At 31.5% G+C, this 18,214-nt stretch overlaps 1 protein-coding gene across 1 annotated transcript; it reads right to left on the bottom strand.

Moving 5' to 3' along the window:
* Positions 1–1,722: 1,722 nt before the first annotated feature.
* LOC105162956 (Protein kinase superfamily protein) lies at positions 1,723–9,706 on the bottom strand. Its single transcript, XM_011081135.3, has 10 exons — positions 9,476–9,706; positions 9,266–9,396; positions 9,036–9,154; positions 8,860–8,960; positions 8,343–8,741; positions 6,003–6,263; positions 4,709–4,866; positions 3,826–4,041; positions 3,535–3,684; positions 1,723–2,052 (listed from the first exon to the last, which is right to left on the bottom strand). The coding sequence occupies exons 1-10, from the start codon at positions 9,606–9,608 to the stop codon at positions 1,909–1,911; spliced, it is 1,812 nt and encodes a 603-aa protein (XP_011079437.1). The 5' UTR covers positions 9,609–9,706; the 3' UTR covers positions 1,723–1,908.
* Between the last annotated feature and the right edge of the window lie 8,508 nt (positions 9,707–18,214).

Here is an 18,214-nt window from a genome sequence, read left to right as displayed (position 1 = left end):
TTAAGAAAAATAATGGTGATAGTGTGCCACATTCTAATCATGAAAATATTATAGGGACTGTTGTGTTTCTTATGAATTAAATTAGACCTCATATAATCTATGTTAGTGGGTAGATTAAGTCGTTATACTCATAATCCTAATAATTAACATTGTAATGCATTTCATCACTTGTTAAGATACCTAAAAGTTGCAATGAGTCTTTTTGCACTTTAATAGATTTCTTGCAATATTAGAAAGGTTTTGCAATGTAAACTAGGTAACTGATAGTGGTGAAGTGAGTTCAACCAATGGCTAGGTCTTTACGTTGGGTGGGACAGCTACTTCTTGGAAATTTGTAGATAGACTTGTATTGTTCGCTCTACTATGGAATCTGAATTTATAGTTTTTGAATTATCAGGTCAAGAAGGTGCGTGGTTGAGAAACTTGGTGGGAGATGTGCCATTGTGGGAGTCTTTTGTACCTGTCTCCTTACGCTGCAATTCTCAAGTTGCCATTGGAGTTGCCAAAAATTATGTATACAATGGCAAAAGGAGATATATTCGCACAGTGCAGTAAAAGACCTGTTAAAGAATGAAGTATTCTCCCTGGATTATGTGAGGTTTGAGAGGTATTTGGCAGATCCTCTCACTAAGGGACGACCGGGAAAGTTATCCTTGATACTTCAAGACGATGGGGCTCAGACCCCAAGAGTGATGGAATATAGTAATAACCATGTGAGAATCCATAGGCTATATTTTGGATGGTTCTAACAAGGACTTGATGGATGATCCTGAGTCCGGACCAAATATGGGTTAGGAAGATAGTTTCATAGCTCATTTGTTGAGTTGTTTATAGTTATATGGACTTGATGGTACTATTTAGATGGTGTGAAGTTGGGTCGCCTTCTATAAAAAAAAAAAAGAGTTCTTTTTGGAGCACTCATCAGAACTCAAGGTACTAGGGTAAGGCAATTAATAGCTCATGAATTTTATCAAAGAACAACAAACTCTAAGAAAATAATAAGTGTTGTGGGGATCTCAAGAGCTACAGAATATTCAAGATTTTTCACTTTAGTTAGCTGAGTTATTGCTTCACATCACTATGTATTAATTCAATATAAAAATATTAATATTTGAAGTATTCATTCCTTCAATAAAAAACAATCGTATTCTTCAAATTAGTTAGTTAGTTGTAGGGGATTGTGGAGAATGACTACTAAAAATAGCTTTTCTTGTGTCCTGCATTGCTTTGATAAGAGAATTTCAACTTGTTTTTATTATTCCATACTCTTACATTTGGATCAAGTAGTGTAGTAGGTAGGTTTTGGGGAGAAAACCTACATGCGCCCGCCAATGCCGTCTTGGTTCAAATGGGATTGGGTTGTGCGGTTTCAACTCTTTTCGTGAGAAAACACATTTAAAATCCTTATATCTTTAAACTTTTGATACGAGTCTCTGCAGTTGATAAAAGTTCCTCTGCAACTGACCGTTTTGTTATGATATTTTTGTCGTTTCTCACTTTGATATCTCAACAAATCGAAGCCTTCCTCTCTATAAATAGGCCTTGGTTCTTCTCACTTTACACAACTTTAAAATATTTCTTCTCCTCTCTTTCTTTCGTTGCTATACATCTTCACTCTGAGTGATAATTGTTGTTTTCCACCTCTCTGCCATGAGTGCACATGTTGGAAAGTGTTGTATTAACTTTGGGAATAAAACTATTGTAAAGATTGCACCTCAATCATACCCGTAATTTAACTTTTGCCAGTGGTTATCCCATGACACAACGATTTATGTTCCATATTTCTAATAGTTCTTGCCTCTATATTAAAAAGAATTAGACCATATATATATATATATGTTTACCAAGTAATTAAAACCATAATAACTAAAAAAAAACAAAAAAGAAAATTCCTATATATGTATAAAATTAAATATCATCAAGAGCTAAATCAGATGGAAGATCATAGCCAAAAATCATGGAGTAATCATCCATCTCCTCACTTGTAAACCTTGGTATTCTCCGACTTCGTGCTACTTCAGAATCTTGTCCGTATGTTAGCAGTTGCAACACCTACTCAACCAATTATTATAAAAAAAATACGACGTTAATGAATACCATCTGCATTCCAACAAAACCATTATGAAATTAGCAAAACTAAAGGATATAAGTTTTTAACTATATAAGATTTTATTTCTCACCAACAAATTTGAGATCATGTGTTGATACTTCGTTTGATTTGTAAGTATTTATCTCATTTTATATGTTTTTATTATAATTATTTTTAGTTACATTAATAATATATTGATCAATCGATATATTGTGTTGAAATATTAATGTAATTATGTACTTACCATACTAAAAAATATGAATCGTTTTCTCTAATCATTTGAACTAAAGATGAGAAAAGTGTGAAAACACCATAAATTATGATATTATACTGAGCTGACATGATTTATTATTGATATCTATACTCTATAGTAAGCGAGAACACTTTTATGGTATCTTTCCTTTTCTAGTTTTGTTTTTTAATATTTAATTTAATTTTTTTTATTTTCTTCTTCTTTTTTTAATTAAATTTTCATGTATCTTTTTTGTCGCTATATAGTTTTTCTTATAAATTTAATATTTATTTATTATTTTGTATATATTTTATTAAGTAATAAATATTCTTTTAAATGTTATTATAAAATTTACACACCCATAGAGTGTACCACAAATTACTACTTTTATATTAAAAATAGGGTTAACTAGATTTAAACCCTCTTTGAAAATGCAAAATTATACTTTTCCTCACAAAAAGTTTGAATTTACACTTACATCCCTTCAAAATTTTATTGTTTCCACCGATCCCATTTTTAGGATTTGGACGAAAAATGCTGATGTTAACAAAAAAATACATAAATTTTTAATTTTATCGCTCATTTAATATTTTCATGTAATAATTTTGTACTTATAAAGGAAAAATATAATGATGTTAATCTCATTTTATATATATATATTAAATTTATCCCTTTATAAGTACAAAAATATATATGAAAATGTTAAATAAGGAGCAAAATTAAGATTTACTTAATGTTTTTTGCTTATATCGAGATTTTTCGTCCAAATCCTAACTGAAAGGTATTGGGTGTAAAATAAAAATTTTCGAAAGGATTATAAGTATAATTTCAAAATATTTCTGGGAGAAAGTGTAACTTAATATTTTGAAAGGCGATTTAAGTATAATTAACCCTTCAAAATATTTAAAATTATTATCTAAAATTTATACTATATATTAAAGGAGAGTACCGTTTTCATATATCTATTATTTTTCTCTGTATTTTTTTTTTTCCTTTTTTACATCCACTAACTCCCACATTTCTATATACTTTTTAAATAGTTTAATTAATTTTTTTCTCCTATTCCAAATATTTTTTTATATTATTACGTTCTTGTAATAAAAGAATTAGTAAATAAATTTTAATTATTCATATATTTTATTTTTTTATATATATATTATATATATCACATACAACTAGTAAGAAAATAACGTACGTGGTATAGAGAGATTACCTCGGTCATAGAGGGTCTCCATAGCGAAGATTGCCGCACACAATACGACGCCGTTAGAGCCACTCTATACAATTGATCCATGTCATATCTACCTTCCAATTTCGGATCAGCCAATTCACTCAAATTTCCACACTCCATCAATGGCCTCGCCTAATTCACACAAATTTACTTTTAATATAAGATAAAAATAATTTTATATATCTTTACCTATTTAAATAATTACTCGATAATCCAAAAAATAAAATAAATATTACGAACGTTCAATTTAAAACAGACGTAAGAATATTATACCCATAGAAGCAGGTTTTGCCTAGTGGAGTCGACGGGCCTCCTGCCGGTAATGATCTCCAATAGAAGTACTCCGAATGCAAAAACATCGGTCTTCTCATCCACAATGCCATGCATGAAGTACTCGGGAGCTAAGTACCCAAACGTTCCCTCGATTGGAATAACTGCATGATGAGTCCATTTGCTAGGCAGCCATTTTGCCAGACCAAAATCCGAAATCTAGGAAAAAAAGTACGATAAATCAATATTATTAATCATTGTAAAAAAAAATATAAAAACTTATATCTTGAGTATCATTTAATCAAATTTGTAATAATTTTAATTATGACCAAATCATTTGTTATGATTTTGAGCTAAATTTAGGATAAATTACAAGAAAATTCTCTAAGACTTTCATAATTATAAATATGTTTTATTTATTTGTAAAATTACCAATACCACCTAGGACCCGCTAACAACTATTCCAACCCATTATCCCTCCGTTAGATTTTCATCCATTTTTATAATGAACTGATCAAAGTGTCTTTTTGTGCTATGAATTATAATTTTATTTATTTTTTAAAAAAATTTTCTTAAATTCTTTTATAGACTCAGTGGATAACTTTTGTTTTTTTTTTTAATTTTTCAAAATATCCCATCAACTCCCAATTTCTTTTTTTTATTTTTGGAAAAAAAATACAATTAGGTCAAAATTGAAATTTTCATACATAACTTTAACAAATATTAGGAAGTATTTATAATTTTTCAAAAAATATGAAAATATTCATAATTATATCAAATTTCACGAGAGCTCATTATAATTTTTCCTTAAATTAAATATTTTAATCTCACATGCTGAAATAACAATATATTATTATTCTCCATAAATGTTATTAATTATATATACCTGAGGCTCATAGTCTGGACCAAGAAGCACGTTGGAGGCTTTGATATCACGATGAATGATTCGGTGTTTGCAGCACTTGTGAAGGTAGTGTAGACCCCTTGCAATCCCCAGCACTATTCTGTATCTGATTGGCCAGTCCAGAGGCTTACTTGTTTGACCTGCCACACCAAATCCATGTGAATTTTCCACTTTATATTTGGCTTTTTAATTTATTGTGTATGATATTTTTTTTTTATTTATTTTTTACTTTTTCCACTTAAGGCTTCTCTCACTTTAGAAAGATTAATTTTTCCTACATTATAAATAATTACGACTTGAAATTATGATAAATTAATACTGTCTATTACGGGCGCATAAAATTATTGCGATTATTTAAATTTTAGTTACGATTAATCAATATTTTTCGTAATTTTAGCTATTTATCAGAATATTTGCCACGATTTTTATATGTGACTAATCTTTTAAACTCATTGCAGAAACAATGACTAATGGACATTGACAATATGATTAATTTGTAAAATAATTTTTGTTTGGTACTTTTATGGATTAGGCAAATAAACCCTCAATAATTATGGGTTTTGGTTAGAAATTGATTTTGAAAATTTAGTTTTTACCAAATTTTTTAAATAATTATTGATGAAATCCATTAATTTATCTATGAGAGTTTTGTCTAAATTATACTTATTTTATTTAAATAATACGTACACTTGTCATATGATTAATTGAGTTGGACAAAATAAAAATCTCGATTAGAATTTTTACATAGAAAGTAATAACACCGACAAAAAAAGAAAATTCTATTGCATGCAGACGATGCTTGGTAGGATCAAGATCAGTTATATGCAAATTTGTCGTGTCATTTATATATAATATAAAGGCTACATTATAATAAGCTTACTTGAAATTTGGTATAATAACAAATACCCTTTTATTGTTTCAAAATTACTAATAATCTCTGATTTTAACGACTGTTTAATAATTAGTTCAATCCATTAATTTTTGTTACATTTCCACCCATTTTTTAAATTTTTTGACGGACTAAGTTGTTTTTATTTTAAATTTTTCATTCACCTCGTTGGATTTCTTTACAATTTTTTTAATATTTTTTAAAAAGAAAAAAAAATACAGTAAGTGCAAAAGTTGACAATTTCAGACTTCGATTCAAGAATTACGTAATTTCATTAAACATCATATGGTATTTGTAATTTTTCAAACGGGAGAGCTCATTATAATTTAGTATAATTTAAATTTAAAAGAAGTGATGAATGATGGAAAATGAAAGAAAGAGAGATACCATGCAAAGCAGAGGAGAGAGTGCCATTGGGGTAGAAGTTGAAGATGAGATAGAGTCCATTGTCAATGCAAAAACCAAGCAATTTGGCAGTGTTGGGATGGTTGACATGCCCTATTATCCCCAACTCCACCAGAAACTCCTTTTCCTTGTTCGCATTGCTGTTGTCCTTTGCCAAACGCTTCACCGCTATGCTGCTGCTGCTGCCCTTCCCAATTTCTCCTTTGTAAACCTCTGAATACCCACCTTTTCCCACCATATTTTCTGCACCCCATACCCACTCATCATGTTTATATCAACGCCATCCATTTCATTTTAAGCCCTTTGAGGTAAATTACACTGATACCTCCTCAAGACGTGTATCGATAATTTTATACAGGATATAAAGTATTTGTATGATAAGACATAACTTCAAGAAATATCAATGTCATTTATCCTATAATTTGTTTCATGTACACGATCACGTGTTTTCCGAGACAAATTTAGTAATGAAAATAGTTACTTCTTAGGCCCTTGAAAATGGAAAAGTAAACTTTCCCCCCAAAAAGTGTTTCAAAAGAACACTTGCTCCCTTTTCAAAAAATTACCGCTTACACCTCACCCCCTTTCATTATAATCTGGACGAAAAATGCTGACATCAATAAAAAAAATAATAATATAGGTTTTCAGTTTTACTCCTCATTTAACATTTTTATGTAAAAATTTTGTACTTAAACAGGAAAAGAATTTATAATGTTAACCTCATTCCATATATATAAGGGTAAAGTACACTTTGTCCTCCTGAACTATTCGTCATGTAACAATTACCTCCCTAAACTAACAAATGTAACACTTACCCCCCTAAACTAACAAATATAACACTTACCCTCCACAATTAATTTTTTAGACAATATTGCCCTTTTATATATTATATATATATATATATTTAGTTCAAAGAATTTCTTTTTTATTGTTTTTAGTAATTTTGCATTTTAAGTTTAATTAAAAATTTCTTAATTGAAAAAAATATCTTTTATTTATAATAAACTAAAATTAATTAGTGAGGAAAATAATTTAAATTTTATTTTTTTACACTAATAAATGCACAAAAAATTAAATGCACTAATAAATTAAATTTAAATAAGTTTAACTAATAAATGCACAAAAAATTTTCATGAAAATAATTTGTAAAAAATTAAGTTATTAATTATTTATTCTTTTAGATAAAAATGAATAATTAAATATTGGTTTCTTTAAAAATTATTTAACTTTTAGTTAAGCATATATATGTATATATTTATCAATTTCTTTTAAGAAGCATATATGAGTTGTTGGTTATATTATATTTATTGCGTATCTAATATATATATTGTTTTATATTTCACTTTTAATGTAACTTCTGTACTTATTAAAAAATTAATTAAAAAATAATTTGGTGATGATTTAATGTGCAAAATACTAAAATATGGCATTTTTGTCCAACGAAGGGGATAAGTGTTATATTTGTTAGTTTAGGGGGGTAAATATTACATGACGAATAGTTTAGGGGGGCAAAGTATATTTTATCCTATATATAACTATATGATATTTATTCCCTTGTAAGTATAAAAATATAAATGAGAACATTAAATGAGGGACAAAATTAAAAATTTATATAATTTTTTTATTAGCATCATCATTTTTCGTCCAAACCATAATCAAAAGGGGTCAGGTGTAAATAGAGAATTTTCAAAAGAGATGTAAGTGTAATTCCAAAATCATTTTGAAGAAAACTTTAATTTCGTATTTTAGGGGGTCTAAGTGTAATTAACCCTAGTGTAAAATATGACTGCACTGGGTCCAACATAATTTTCTAAATGCAAAGCTTATCCATAATGGTTAATTACACTTATACCCCTTTTAGAAATGCAAAACTACACTTTTTCGAAAAAAAAGAATTCAAAATTACACTTACATCTCCAAAAATTTAATGTTTACACCCGACTCTTTTCGTTAGGATTTGGTCGAAAAATACTGACTTAAAAAAAATCACATAAACTTTCAAGTTTGCCCCTTATTTAACATTCTTATTTAATAATTTTGTACTTATAAGAAAAAAATTATAATAATATATTACATTTATTCCTTTATTAAGCACAAATTTATTATATGGGATTGTTAAATGAAAGGCAAAATTGAAATTTTATGTAATTTTTTTATTAGCGTCGGTATTTTTCGTTCAAATCCTAACAGAGTATATCAGGTGTAAAAGAAGAATTTTGGAGGAGGTCTAAGTATAATTAAACCTATCCATAATCCTCGTAAATTTTTCAGGGGTATTTGTTTAATTATATCTAAAATCGGAAAACTAAAGGATATAAGTACCTATGTGGAAATTGTTGGTAGCTCTTGCAATTTCATGATAGGTAAAGCACCTAAGTAGAGGCCGCTGCTGCTTCTGCTTATTGAACAATGCATCATTCTGCTTTCTTGTGCTCCAATCGAACGACGGCGGGCGAAATAAAAACGAAATCAGCTTAAAAGGCGACATCGGCTTCCTGGATTCTTGTTTCCCTTTGAGTTCTGTTGCCATCAGAGAAGTCACTGTGCTGCATGATTCAGTTTCCCCTGAGCTGGAACTGTCTTCACACACATCCAGCACTGTTCTTGGTGAAGGCTTTTTCGACTTCATGTTTGATGAGATTTCGTTCTCGTCCGATGAGAATGACTTTTCAGTGCATGAATTCTTTTCAGACCACCTGCAGCTGGACCTATGATCAGAATCTGGTACACATCAAAGCAGGAAGACAGTTATATTACAATGCAGTAGGAGTTTGTTGTCTGAAATCATCATGCAATGACATATTTTTCATCCAAGAATGTACTAAAAACCAGGACTAACCTTGTGAATCTTGTCTTAGCCCTTCGTTTCTACGAATCAGGACTAACGAACAACGTTGTGGGATGTGCTCAAAGCAGTACTTTGAAATTGAGGATGGCGGTCTAGTTGATAATAGGGCAAGTTTAATTCTTGTAATGTTCTTGCACAAAATGTTTATGAATGAGTTTCGGTCTGACCTGTTTGGCCGGTTCCGTTTGCCACCGATGATAAGATAATCTGCTTCCAGGCTTTTTGCTTCTTCAATCAGACCTCTACCTGCACTGTAATTTAGTCCAACTCTAGCCTCCAAATTAACCTGAAAATAGTGAAAATTTACGCTTATTGAACTTCCGGGCAAACATATATGTATATATGTATATATTGATGTTAGAATGTAACATTTAAAATTTGTCAAGACAATCCTTACCTCATTGGACTGACAGGTCTTGACAAGTTCTCCTACGGTGGATATAACAAACGATTTCGCCTGACGGATTTGTCTCTGATACTTCCTAGCCGATTTCCCTCCATCGGCGGCTTTCTTGTTTGGCATGGCACCTGTTTCATCAGACAGACATGTGGATAATTACTATATTGTGGAGTTGATGTAAGAAAATTACAGTTCAAGGAGACTGACCAATTACATGCAGAGCGACGAGGGTGTCGCCTGGCTTTGCTAGGACTTTGATAGCCCAGTGCAGAAGCTCTTTACTTTCACCAGCATCAAGAGAGATGCCGATGAGAATTTTAGCAGGCGAAGAAGGAATCATGATATTTTTTCTTTCTAGTGTGGTGGAAAATAAGTTCCCTTTCAGACAGGACAACTGATATTTTTCACTTGGTTTCTAGATGTTGGATTCTATCTACAATGAAAGGACATGCACCCTTCAAATATATGCATGTGACAACCATGGTTACTATGAGGATTGAGACCACCGACGAGCCATCAAATATTCTTATTCAACAAGCAAAAAGAAAAGAAGAAAAAAGTTTAAGCACAAAAATAAAAAAAAAAAACACAAAATTTACACGGCCCCGCCTAAGATCGGGCTACAATCACATCTATCGAGAAAGACGAGAAAGTTTAATGTATAGTCAAAAAAAGAATACATAAAGAAAACACAGATAGGTGTACAATAAAAGAGTTTCTGCAAAACAATTTTTGATTTTAAGTTTGAGTTTAAGACATATGCGCTTACATATATATTTTTGTATATTTTTATTTAAAACTACACGACACGTGACATTGATTAATACGTCATCTTAGGTGTAAAACTTTAAGACATTATAATGTCGATTAAACATGTTATTTCGGACGTTAGATTTAAGACATACAATGCTGATTAACATGTTATTCGTATCTGTAGTACTTTTGAGGTAAAATTAAGTGGTTTGGTGGGGTGCTTTGGGGGATAAGCAAAGGTGACAAAATGCATTTGATTTGTCTTGTTGCATAAGCCAAGAGAGACAACAAGCTCAGAAAAAGAAGTGTTTTTTTGCTTAGTTGAGTTTGGTAGGGAGGGTAATGTGTGTGTGTGTGTGTGTGTGTGCGCCACTCAAAAAGGTGGTGTCCCTCATTTCTATGATGTAAGAAAACTTTGGGAGGACACTATGTCACCTTTTCTGAAGTCCCTAGCTACAATCTTGGGATAGAATTTTGAAGGCAGTGAGAATGATATGATCATGGGAGTCATCATATGTATTAACCTGAAAATCTTTCTTAAAACAAACTGCAATTCAATTGCAATATCCGCCAACAGCATTGTATTAATTAAAGATGTCGACACAATGATTTAGCAATAGTTGTTTGGTTCATACACAAGGTGATGAGGGGTTACTAGAATCATGTAACAGTTGCCCCTGGAGTATGAATTTGAAGTACTTTGGTGGGGATAATTTGCTTTCTTTTAAAGAACCGCTCGATCCTTATTGAACCGCTTGAATCAGTGTCGGGTCAAGCAGTTCGAATGATTTGTCTTACAGTGGCTTGATTTTTTTTAAAAGGGATTGTGGCTTGACTTTTATTATTTAAACTTTGATATATTTGATTTGTGTAATGTTGCTTATATTTGATTCTTATTAGTTTGTTTTAGATTTTTTTTATTATATGATATATGATATATCATATTAATATTAAAGAAAAAAAGTGAAATGGCAAAAAATAGGTTTTTAAGTATATTAATATTATTTATTATTTATACTTAGTCTTCATATATTAATAATTCTTTATAATATAAATATGACGTCATTGGTTCGACCATGATTGACCTAACGGCTGACTTTAATTAAAATTGTACTTGTAACTAGTGACCCACTTAATTTTTCGGTTTGATGAACGGTTTGGGTTTTGAAATATTGGCTGCAACAACTATTGGCATTTGTTCCAACAGACCAGGCTAAAACATTGGTCATGACTAAAAGTGTAAATTGCATTGACACCCCCTAAGGTTAGGCAAAAATATACAAACACCTAGTGCCTTCTGTAAAATTACAGCTACCCCTAATATTATAATCGAATTATAACTCTCTCCCTATTCAAAGGCAAAACTTACACAGACATCGTCTGGAAAAATATTACACTAACATCCTCAAGAGACAATAGATGCTTGTATAATTTAGCCTAACCTCATAAGGTATTAATGTAATTTACCTAATAAAAAATCACAAGGGCATCACCTAAGCATCACGAGAAATGCTTTGATTATAGTTAAAATTACAACAATATTATTACTGGTCCACTAGTATCACTTTCGACTTATCCTCTCTAAAATACAACAGGTCAGGCAACATCATATGACTCTAACTCACACTACAAAAAAAATATGGGATTTAAGAACGACTTTTTTTGGTCATTTGGCAAAGTTCAAATTGAAAAAATTATTTTAGACTGAATTTTGGAATGGTTAATGAATCGTCACTGCAGACGACATTATTAATATTTGGGAACAATTGAATTTTGTAACGGAAACTGTAATACATTGATAGTGACCGTTTCTAATTGTATCTTAACATAAAATTTCTTTTTTTTTTTTTTCAATTGGAACGCATTGAATAAAATTTGGAACGGTTTTATTCTAGTTATTTTTAAAACGATTTTTGTAATACTGAAGCCTGAATTTTGAAACTGTATTTTTTTTTTATTGATGATATATTTAGGAACGATCATTGAAATTGTTTGGTGGTTAATTTTTAAAATAGTATTGGGAACAATCAAATTTTTGATTGAAACAGTCTTTTCTAACTGTTTTAAGAACGGTCAATCTTATTTAGAAATATATTTTTGGAACTGTTTTAGCATTGGTATTAGAAATGATTTTTTGTTTAGATTTGTAATATTTTCTTTACAATTACTAAAGTCGTTCCTAATCTTTTATTGTATAATTAATTTTTTTATAAATTATTTAATTTATATATTTTAATAAATTACAATAAATAATTAATTTAATTAATAAAATTTTAATTAATTGTATTTATAAATTTAATTAATTGAATAAATATGTAATAATGGAATGTAATAAACATTATGAATAAACATCAACAATTAGGAGAAAAACTATTATTTTAATATAAATTATTATTGTTTGATTATAAAATTGAAAAAAAAATTAAAACTTGATCTAAATCCCCCTCATCAGCGTCGTCGTTTCACTCCGAGGGCTCTGTCGGAGGTTGTCCTAGGGCGGTAGCGGAGGCAGTCAATTATGGCAATTACACAAATTTCATAAATTATAGAAATTACACAATAATTGTAGAAATTACACAATTACACAATAATTGAAAAAAATTATATAATTACACAGTAATTACCAAAATTACACAACATGATCTATATTACACAATATTTTTAGAAATTACACAATTACATATTAATTACAAAATCACATATTATGATCTAATATTACACAATAATTGCAGGAATTACACAATTATACAATAATTACATAACAATATTCTCAATAATTGCCTAAATTACACAATTATACCCTAATTACACAAAGCTTACACAAAAATATTTTAATTTCAGAAAAAAATATTAAATTCTCTAAAAAAATTATGCAGAAGTTTTTCTGAAAATGAAAGATATTTTCTGAAAATAATTTCAGAAAAAATAATTTAATTTCAGGAAAAACTTATTTTAATTCTGAAAACCATTTCTTAAAAATATTTATTTTTAGAAAAAATATATTTTGATTTCTAAAAAACATTTTTAATTTTAGGAAAAAATATATTTTAATTTCAGAAATTCTTTTAATTTCTGAAAAAAACATTTTTAATTTTAGAAAAAGTAGATTTTATTTTAGAAACTTTTTTTATTTCAGAAAAATATTTTTACTTTTGGTATCTTTACACTTACCACGGCCACAGCCAGGACTACGACCACATGTACTAAATTCATTAATTTCCTACATAATTACACAAATTTCATAATAAATTACAGATATTATACAATAAATGCAGAAATTACACAATGACACAATTATTATATAAATTACACAATAGTCGCATAAATTTCACAATGACACAATAATTGCAGAAATTGCACAATGACACAATTATAGCCAAAATTACAAAATATCAATAATCTAAATTACACAATGACAAAATAATTACAAAAATTATAGATTATGATAGAAATTACACAATAATTACAGAAATTTACACAATTATACAATTATTACAAATCAATAATTTTCTAAATTACACAATTATATCCTAATTACACAATATGCACTAAATTACACAATAATATGCAAATTTCAATTTCTAAAAATATTTTCAGAAAAAAATTTTGGAAAAAAATAGAAAATATTACACATTTTTTGAAAATATTACAAAAAGTTTTTTGGAATAAAACAGAAAATATTTTCATAAACGGGTGAAAATATTTTTGAAAAATGGGGGAAATTGTAAGAAAGAAATGGTGGGGGGGAATAGCCCAGTACCGTTCAGTGTCGCCCAGCTGGCTGTTGTGTCTGGCTCAACCCAGTGTCCAGCAGCGTGCGGTCCAGTTGTGTGCGGCTCAGAAAAAATTCTCTAGCTCCTTTTGGCGGCCCAGTAGGAAATCCAAGTTCAAGTGCAAGCTGTCGAGTTGCGTGTCGTGGCCCATCAAAGCGCAGCCCTGTGATATCACAGCCCAAAATTTCTATTTTTCCAAGTTTGTTGGGTCCAACAGTGAATCCAAGCTTGTTCCAGCCCACTTGGACAATGAAGTAGAAGTCCACTTAAGTTGTTCCCAAGAAAAGGAAGTGATAACAACCCATTTCACCAAAAACAAAATAGCCCAAGTCTGCAAAGTTAAAAGGAGGAGCCCAACAGCAAAATAAAAACCTAGGCAACAAATAGATTGTAAGAATGCCAACTAAAATTCTGAAAAAGGCAAAAGTGTAAAAATTCAACCAATCAACCGAAAAAATATTCTGCTATTCCTTCATAATATTTCAAATTTCTTCCTCTACTCTCTCTTTTTCTCTTCTTTTTTTCTTCCTTTTTTCTTCCGAGACCAATTCTGCAGCAGGGACAGTGGTTTGTGCAGGGATTTTGCTGCAGTAGCAGGTTTGAGGCTGAAACTTCCCCTCTTTTATGTGTTTTTTGATCTGACAAAAGGAGGATGTGTACTTCACGTTCCACTTCATCTCCTGCAAGAAAAACAGCAACAGCAGAAGTGAGGAGTTAGGAGAAGTAACAACAGCAGAACAGAGAAAAAGAAGCGGCAGCAGCTGCAGCAGCAGTGCATTTCTTGAAGCACCTGTGGTTCAACAGCAGCAGTCGCAGCGGGAGTGGCATTAGGTGTATTTTCAGTATCCAAAAGAAATCGTTGCAGCAAACTGAAGAGAAACAGCGACAGGAGAAAAACTCTCCTCCTTATTGTGCATTTTGATCTGCAAAGTATTGGCAAGTTTAGAGAGAATGGAGCAACAGAAAATGAAATCCAAATGCTGCCAACTCCCTGTTTTGTCTCTGTAGTTTGCTTCATCCACGGGGGAGTAGTATCAGCATGCTGAAGCATCAAGAGCAAAAGAAAGGCAGCAGCATCCGTTAGATAATACCAGCAGCAAAGGAAATCCAAAAAGAACGATTCAGTCCAAACAAAAAGAAGCCAAGGGACGTGAAATGAAAAGGGTTGAGAGAACTCCCTCAAAGAAGAATGGGATGGTCTCGCTGTCATTTTGTCTTGAGATATGGAATTTCAAAGCTGTCAATTTTGAGAATGCCCGTAATATGACCTTTTAGATCGTCACCCCAAAAGACTTCGGAAGATTTAGTTGAGCATGCAAGATTGGCCAGGTGATCAGTCGCCTTATTCCCTTCCCGTTAAATGCGAGTGATCCGAATCCACTCTCTTTAGAAAGTGGTTGAGGGATGAGGGTTTAGGATTTAGGGGTTTGAGATGACGCCACACATCTTGGGAGCTAAGTACTAGTGTCATTCGTAGGCACCACATTTCATAATTTTTTTTTATGAGATGAGGAAATTGAAAGGAGTAGAGCTAAGTACTGGTGTTATTCGTAGGCACCACATTTCATAAGGAAATTGAAAAGGATCTACTCCATTATTCGTCATTATTTTTTAAATTAGCTCTGATGGGAGAGGAAGAGAGAGGAGGTGAGGGGAAGACAAACTTAAAATTAAATTTCTATGGAATTTCTTTTCTTGTCTTACAAAATCCCAATTATATCTAGGTATTTATAGATGCACAAACTTAGACTTTCAAACTAACCTAATAATTATCTCATTAGTTTGTGCCAATATTAAGTTTGGTCTAATAAAATTTTCAAAACATATTAACTATGAATATTGACCAACCTATTAAAATTGTCAAATTACATTTAACAGATCAGGGCCGAGAGGTAGTGGAGACTAATGATATTCGTAGGGTGATCACTGAGTACTTTGTCTCACTGTTCCGCTCCACGAAACCCTCAAATGAGTCATTGGAGGAGGTCATTACTAGTGTTGAGAGTCGGGTTACTAAGACTGAACGAGGAATTCATAAGACCATATACCTTAGAGGAAATCACACAAGCTTTAAAACAAATACATCCATTCAAGTCTCTGGACCCGAACGGAATGTCACCTGTTTTTTTTCAAAAATATTGGAGTATAGTAGGATCAGACATTAGTGTGTGCATTCTTGATTTCCTCAACAATGGCTCATTTGATCCTCTTATGAATTTTACACATTTAGTGTTGATTCCTAAGTGCCCTAGTCCGGAATACATGCCTCATTTTCGGCCTATCAATTTATGCGATGTTATATATAAATTTGCTTCTAAAATCATTGCTAATAGGCCCAAACCTTTCCTTGATCCGATGATCTCCCCGTCTCAATCAGCTTTTGCTCCTGACCGTCTAATCACTGATAATGTGTTGATTGCTTAGGAGCTTAATCACTTTCTTCATCACAAAAACCGGGGAAAAAAGGGACACGTGTCTCTGAAGTTAGACGTCAGCAAAGCCTACAACCGAGTGAAATGATTTTCTTGAGAGGGTACTGATTAAGTTAGGTTTCCACTCTAAGTTTATGACTCTTATAATGACTTGTGTAACCTCTATTTCTTTTTCCTTCTACTCAAATGGAGATCAATTTGGCTTCTTACGCCTGAAACGAGGACTGATCCTTTGTCTCCATATCTTTTCTTAGTTTGTGTAGAAGTTCTCAGTAATCTGATTAGCAAAGCGGAGGAGGGATGGATTGAGGGGTCTCAAGGTTAGCACCTCGCATTTCACATCTGTTGTTCGCTGATGACACATTGATTTATTGTCAGGCCACATAAAAAGCTTTACTCTGTGACAGACAAATTCTATCTAGTTTCGAGTCAGCCTCGGATTTGCAAATCAATTGCCTTAAAGCAACAATAACTTTCAGCAAAAATTTCCACCATTCTTCTCGATCTATGTTAGCGAATATTTTAGGCATTGAGGTGGTGACCAAGCATGAGAAGTATCTTGGTCTTCCTACGGTTGTGGGTCGTTCTAAAAAAGAGGTATTTGAGGGAATCAAAGATCGTATTTGGAACAAGTTACATAGCTGTCCGTTAAGAAGCTCTCTCAAGCGGGTCCTGCTATTCAAACTATTCCAACGTATGTGATGAGTTGCTTTTGACTTCCTGTCAGTGAAATTGAAAGTATGATGGCTAACTTTTTTTGGAATAATGGTACCGACTTTAAGATTCATTGGGTTGGTTGGGATAAACTCTGTAGACGGAAGCCCTGTTTAGCTTCCAGAGACCACAAATGTTGCAGCCCTCATCATTGCTGATTTTGAATGGAATGAGGCATTAGTTCCTCCAGACGCGGACTGCATTTTGAGCATTAGGCTCCAAGGCAATGGAACAAAAGATGAGTTAATATGGCACTATGAGAATCATGGGAGGTTCTCTTTTGGCAGTGCATATCATGTGGCTAGAGACCTTCACATCGAAGCTGGGGGGTCTCGTTCGCCACGGTCTTGGAGGTTCATTTGGAATTCGGAAGCCCCACCCCGAGTTTTGGTGTTTGCATGGAAGTGTGCTAGGGATGCTCTGCCTGCCGTGGATAACCTTCGCCGACGAGGAATTCGAGGGACAGGAGGCTGTTCGGTTTGCTTGGCGGAACTCGTGTAGCTTTGCGAGACTGCAGACACTTGGAGAAATGGGCTACAACTTCATCATTCATTTAATCTATTATGTTCTTTAATTCTATGTACTTTTTTCTTATGGTTATAATATTACCGCTCATTCTCCGCAAAAAAATGAAACAACATATATAGATAATTAATACATATATTGCAAGGATAATTTTACCGCCCTATAGATTTCACGTGATTTGAAAAATTACGGCGTTTGTTTTCATCTAACAAATAAATTCATTTGTTTATCAAAATTCTTTGAATTTACAGATATTAGCAAAATAAATTAAATGAAAATTTCTCTTTACTTTCGATTGATTTATTACTAATTTATTGAATGTCAAATAAATCTTTTGGTAAGAAAAAATTTGTTTGACATTCAATAAGTTAGTAATAAGTCAATTCGGAGGGAAATATAAATTTTCAAATTTTTTTGGCTGATATTAACAAATTTTGTGAATTTTGACTAACGTAGAGATCTATGATTAGATGAAAACAAATGTCAATGGTACTAAATGTAATTTTTAAAATAAAAAATTTGTGTGTAATTATCCTAAATCTCACGGGACAACAGTGTAATATTTCTATATATCTTTTGTTTAGTTATTTTTGAGGATTCATCAGTTAAAAAAAAATATATGTTTAAGTGCAATTCTTGAACTAGTTTCGAAATTAATGAAAATAAAACCCAAAACATAAACCTAAAAAATGGTCACCTAAAACAGAAATTTGATGTCGTGTGATCACTTGTTAGATATTCAACTGATA

This window comes from Sesamum indicum, linkage group LG5 (genome assembly GCF_026168435.1).
Source record: "Sesamum indicum cultivar Baizhima isolate 11 linkage group LG5, ASM2616843v1, whole genome shotgun sequence".
NCBI lineage: Eukaryota > Viridiplantae > Streptophyta > Magnoliopsida > Lamiales > Pedaliaceae > Sesamum > Sesamum indicum.
The sequence above is the reverse complement of the archived record's forward strand: the minus strand, read 5'-3'. Positions and strand labels throughout refer to the sequence as shown.